This window comes from Mchenga conophoros, linkage group LG5 (assembly GCF_057382185.1).
Source record: "Mchenga conophoros isolate Kocher_MC1m ecotype Shallow Benthic linkage group LG5, M_conophoros_male_GT1.1, whole genome shotgun sequence".
NCBI classification, from domain to species: domain Eukaryota; kingdom Metazoa; phylum Chordata; class Actinopteri; order Cichliformes; family Cichlidae; genus Mchenga; species Mchenga conophoros.
The window spans coordinates 7,995,009-7,997,807 of record NC_140530.1 but is presented as its reverse complement, the minus strand read 5'-3'; the positions used below and the strand labels follow the sequence as shown (position 1 = coordinate 7,997,807).

At 39.2% G+C, this 2,799-nt stretch overlaps 1 protein-coding gene across 1 annotated transcript; it reads right to left on the bottom strand.

Moving 5' to 3' along the window:
* Nucleotides 1-344: 344 nt before the first annotated feature.
* LOC146573710 (uncharacterized) lies at nt 345-1,616 on the bottom strand. Its single transcript, XM_085275457.1, has one exon. The coding sequence runs from the start codon at nt 1,614-1,616 to the stop codon at nt 345-347; it is 1,272 nt and encodes a 423-aa protein (XP_085131583.1).
* Nucleotides 1,617-2,799: the final 1,183 nt, after the last annotated feature.

Here is a 2,799-nt window from a genome sequence, read left to right as displayed (position 1 = left end):
CACACATGCAGCTATTACCCATTACTTGTATTCTTGAATAAAGCCATTGATCTGACACATTTAAAATGCAGCCAATTGTTTTTATTGTTATATTATTAAGAAAAAAGAAGGGGGGGGGGGTGTTGAAAGGAGTAAAGGGATAGAGGAGAGAAAACCCCAACAATCCCCTCTGAGCAAGCACTAGGCGACAGTGGATAGGAAAAACTCCCTTTAAAGGAAGAAACCTATGACAGAACCAGGCTCTAGAGGGGGCAGTCAACTGTCGGGACTGGTTGGGGGGTGACTGTGAAAAGGGGGGAGGGAGATGGGAGAGGTGTTAGTAGTTAAAGGGAGAGGGGGGAGGATTAAGCTGGAACAGAGGTGGGGGAAGAAGAGGTGACATTGGCAGTAGTGAAAGAAGGAGTGTTCTTCCTCCAGAAGAAGCGGAAGCGTTTTTTCTTTTTTTCCAGCTGCTTTTCCACAAGCACCTTTTTCTCGAGGATGAGGATTTTCAGCTCCTCGATTGTCACTGTGTTTTGCTTCTCCAGCTTATTGCATTTTTTCTCCACTTCTTCTATTTCGGCTTGTTTTTCTTCCAACCTTTCTTTCAGCACTTTAGATGTTGCCTCCTGATTTTGCAGTTTTTCATTTTCTCCTTCCAGCTCAGATGCTTTGAACTTCATTTTGTTGTAAAGTTCTTGCAGGTTTTGGTTTTTCTTCTCAAACTCCTGGAGAAGAAGTTTTTCTTCTCTCTGCTTAATGACCAGCTGCTCTTTCTCTTGGAGGATTTCTTTATTTTGTCGCATGGCTTCATCAAGCTTTCCTTGCAAGCTTTCATTTTGTTGCTTGATGCTCTGAAGATTGGAATCCATTTCTTTTTGTTTGATTTCTTGTTCCCTTTTCTCTTGGAGAAGCTTCTCATTTGCTTGCTCTGTGCGATCAAGCCTTTTTTTGTCAACACTGTACATGAGCTCCATGTCTCTGAGATTGCTGTGCAGCCCTCTCTTCTTCATGCCATCTTGTATCTTTTCTTGGACAAGTTTTTTATTTCGTCGCATGGCTTCATCAAGCTTACCTTGCAAGCTTTCATTGTGTTGCTCGATGCTCTGAAGCTTGCGATCCATTTGTTTTTGTTTGAACTTTTGTTCCCTTTTCTCTTGAAGAAGCTTCTCATTTGCTTGCAGTGTGCGATCAAGCCTTTTTTTGTCAACACTGTACATGAGCTCCATGTCTCGGAGATTGCTCTGCAGCCCTCTCTTCTTCATGCCATCTTGTATCTTTTCTTGGACGAGTTTTTTATTTTGTCGCAGGGCTTCATCAAGCTTTCCTTGGAGCTCCTGGTTCTTTTTGTCCATGTCTTGGAGATCTTGTTGTTTCTCCTCAATAATAGCTTCCTTTTTTTGAAGCTGGTATGACAACTTTTTTAGTTGAGCGCTCTTTCTCTCATTTTCCTCCATCAAGAATTTCATCTTCTCTGTGTTTGTGAGCGCTTCATCCTCCATTTCTTCCAAACGTTTTTCCTCTAGTTCTACTTGGTCACACCAAGGAAGAGAGGAAATGGAAGAGTCTAGTGGCTCATCCCAGGGAAGAGCGTATGGGTCAACTTCTTGTCCCTTTGGATCTTTTGTTTGAGACATGTTGGGTCTGGATACAGTTACTATTGCAAAGGATCCAAATATTTCAAAAGGCTTTTCTGGCGAACGGTTCAATGCTGCACACATCAAGGCTGCGAGAAACGGACTAAAAGTCATTGCTCTTCAACTCTATTTATAGGTTTTTGGATCAAAGGATCAAAGGAAAGAATGGTGGTAAGATTCTACATGTGTGTGACGTCATAATTCTGTAAGGCAATGAGGTTGTCACATGACATTTGTGAAGGAGGGCATTTTTCAACTTGGACAAATTATCAGTAAAGTTTCAATCTCTTTTATTTTCCCCCAAAAACGTGTTGTCGCAATCATGTTTTCTACAGTCATTGGTGTCAACAGATCAGTTTAAAGTTGGCTGTTACTCTGCCCAGGCTGCTACCATAGAAGAAAAATGTGGACCAATAGTACTTTAATGATTTCCCCGGATCATTTCCGTGTAAATCTTAGCATTGCGCTAGCTGTCAAGCGAAAAGTTTAGCACCGTACAGCCATATTAAAAAGGTTTAAACTGACTCAGATCATGGTGAGTATTTGAAAAAAACATTTATTTACTTTGAAACCTATGATGTGGAAAAGTTAGCAAGCGTAATTTTTCCCATTTTGTTATACACGTGTGCTTACATCCGGGAAATGTTAATCTTTTCTAAGATCCATGGGTTTATCCAACAAGCAGCTAAGTCACCATTATATCTCGGATTCTGTGCGCAACATCTTAATGCAAGAAAACCTAAAACAAAGCAAAGGAAACAAAAACAAAACAAAAAACACAGATGCACTTTTAAGCTCTCTCTGCGTTCACTGCCTCTCAAGTGTCAGACTTCCTAACTTTAGCTGATGCTAACCAACATTTGCGCTTACGGTTGGTATATAAACAAAAATTCAAATTCAAATTCAAATTCAAATTTTATTTGTCACGTACACAGTCATACACAGTACGATATGTAGTGAAATGCTTGGACAACTGATCGTGACCTAAAGAAAACAAAAAAGGAAAAGGCTATGAATAAGATAGGAAATAAATATGAAAAATTAAAAAGGGTAAATTTAACTAGGAAGGAATAAAATATAAATTGAGGTTAAAAATGAAATAACTGTACAACACAAATTAGAATGAAGGGTAAATTTAACTGGGAGAATAAGATAAAATATATAAATTAAAGTTGAAAATAAA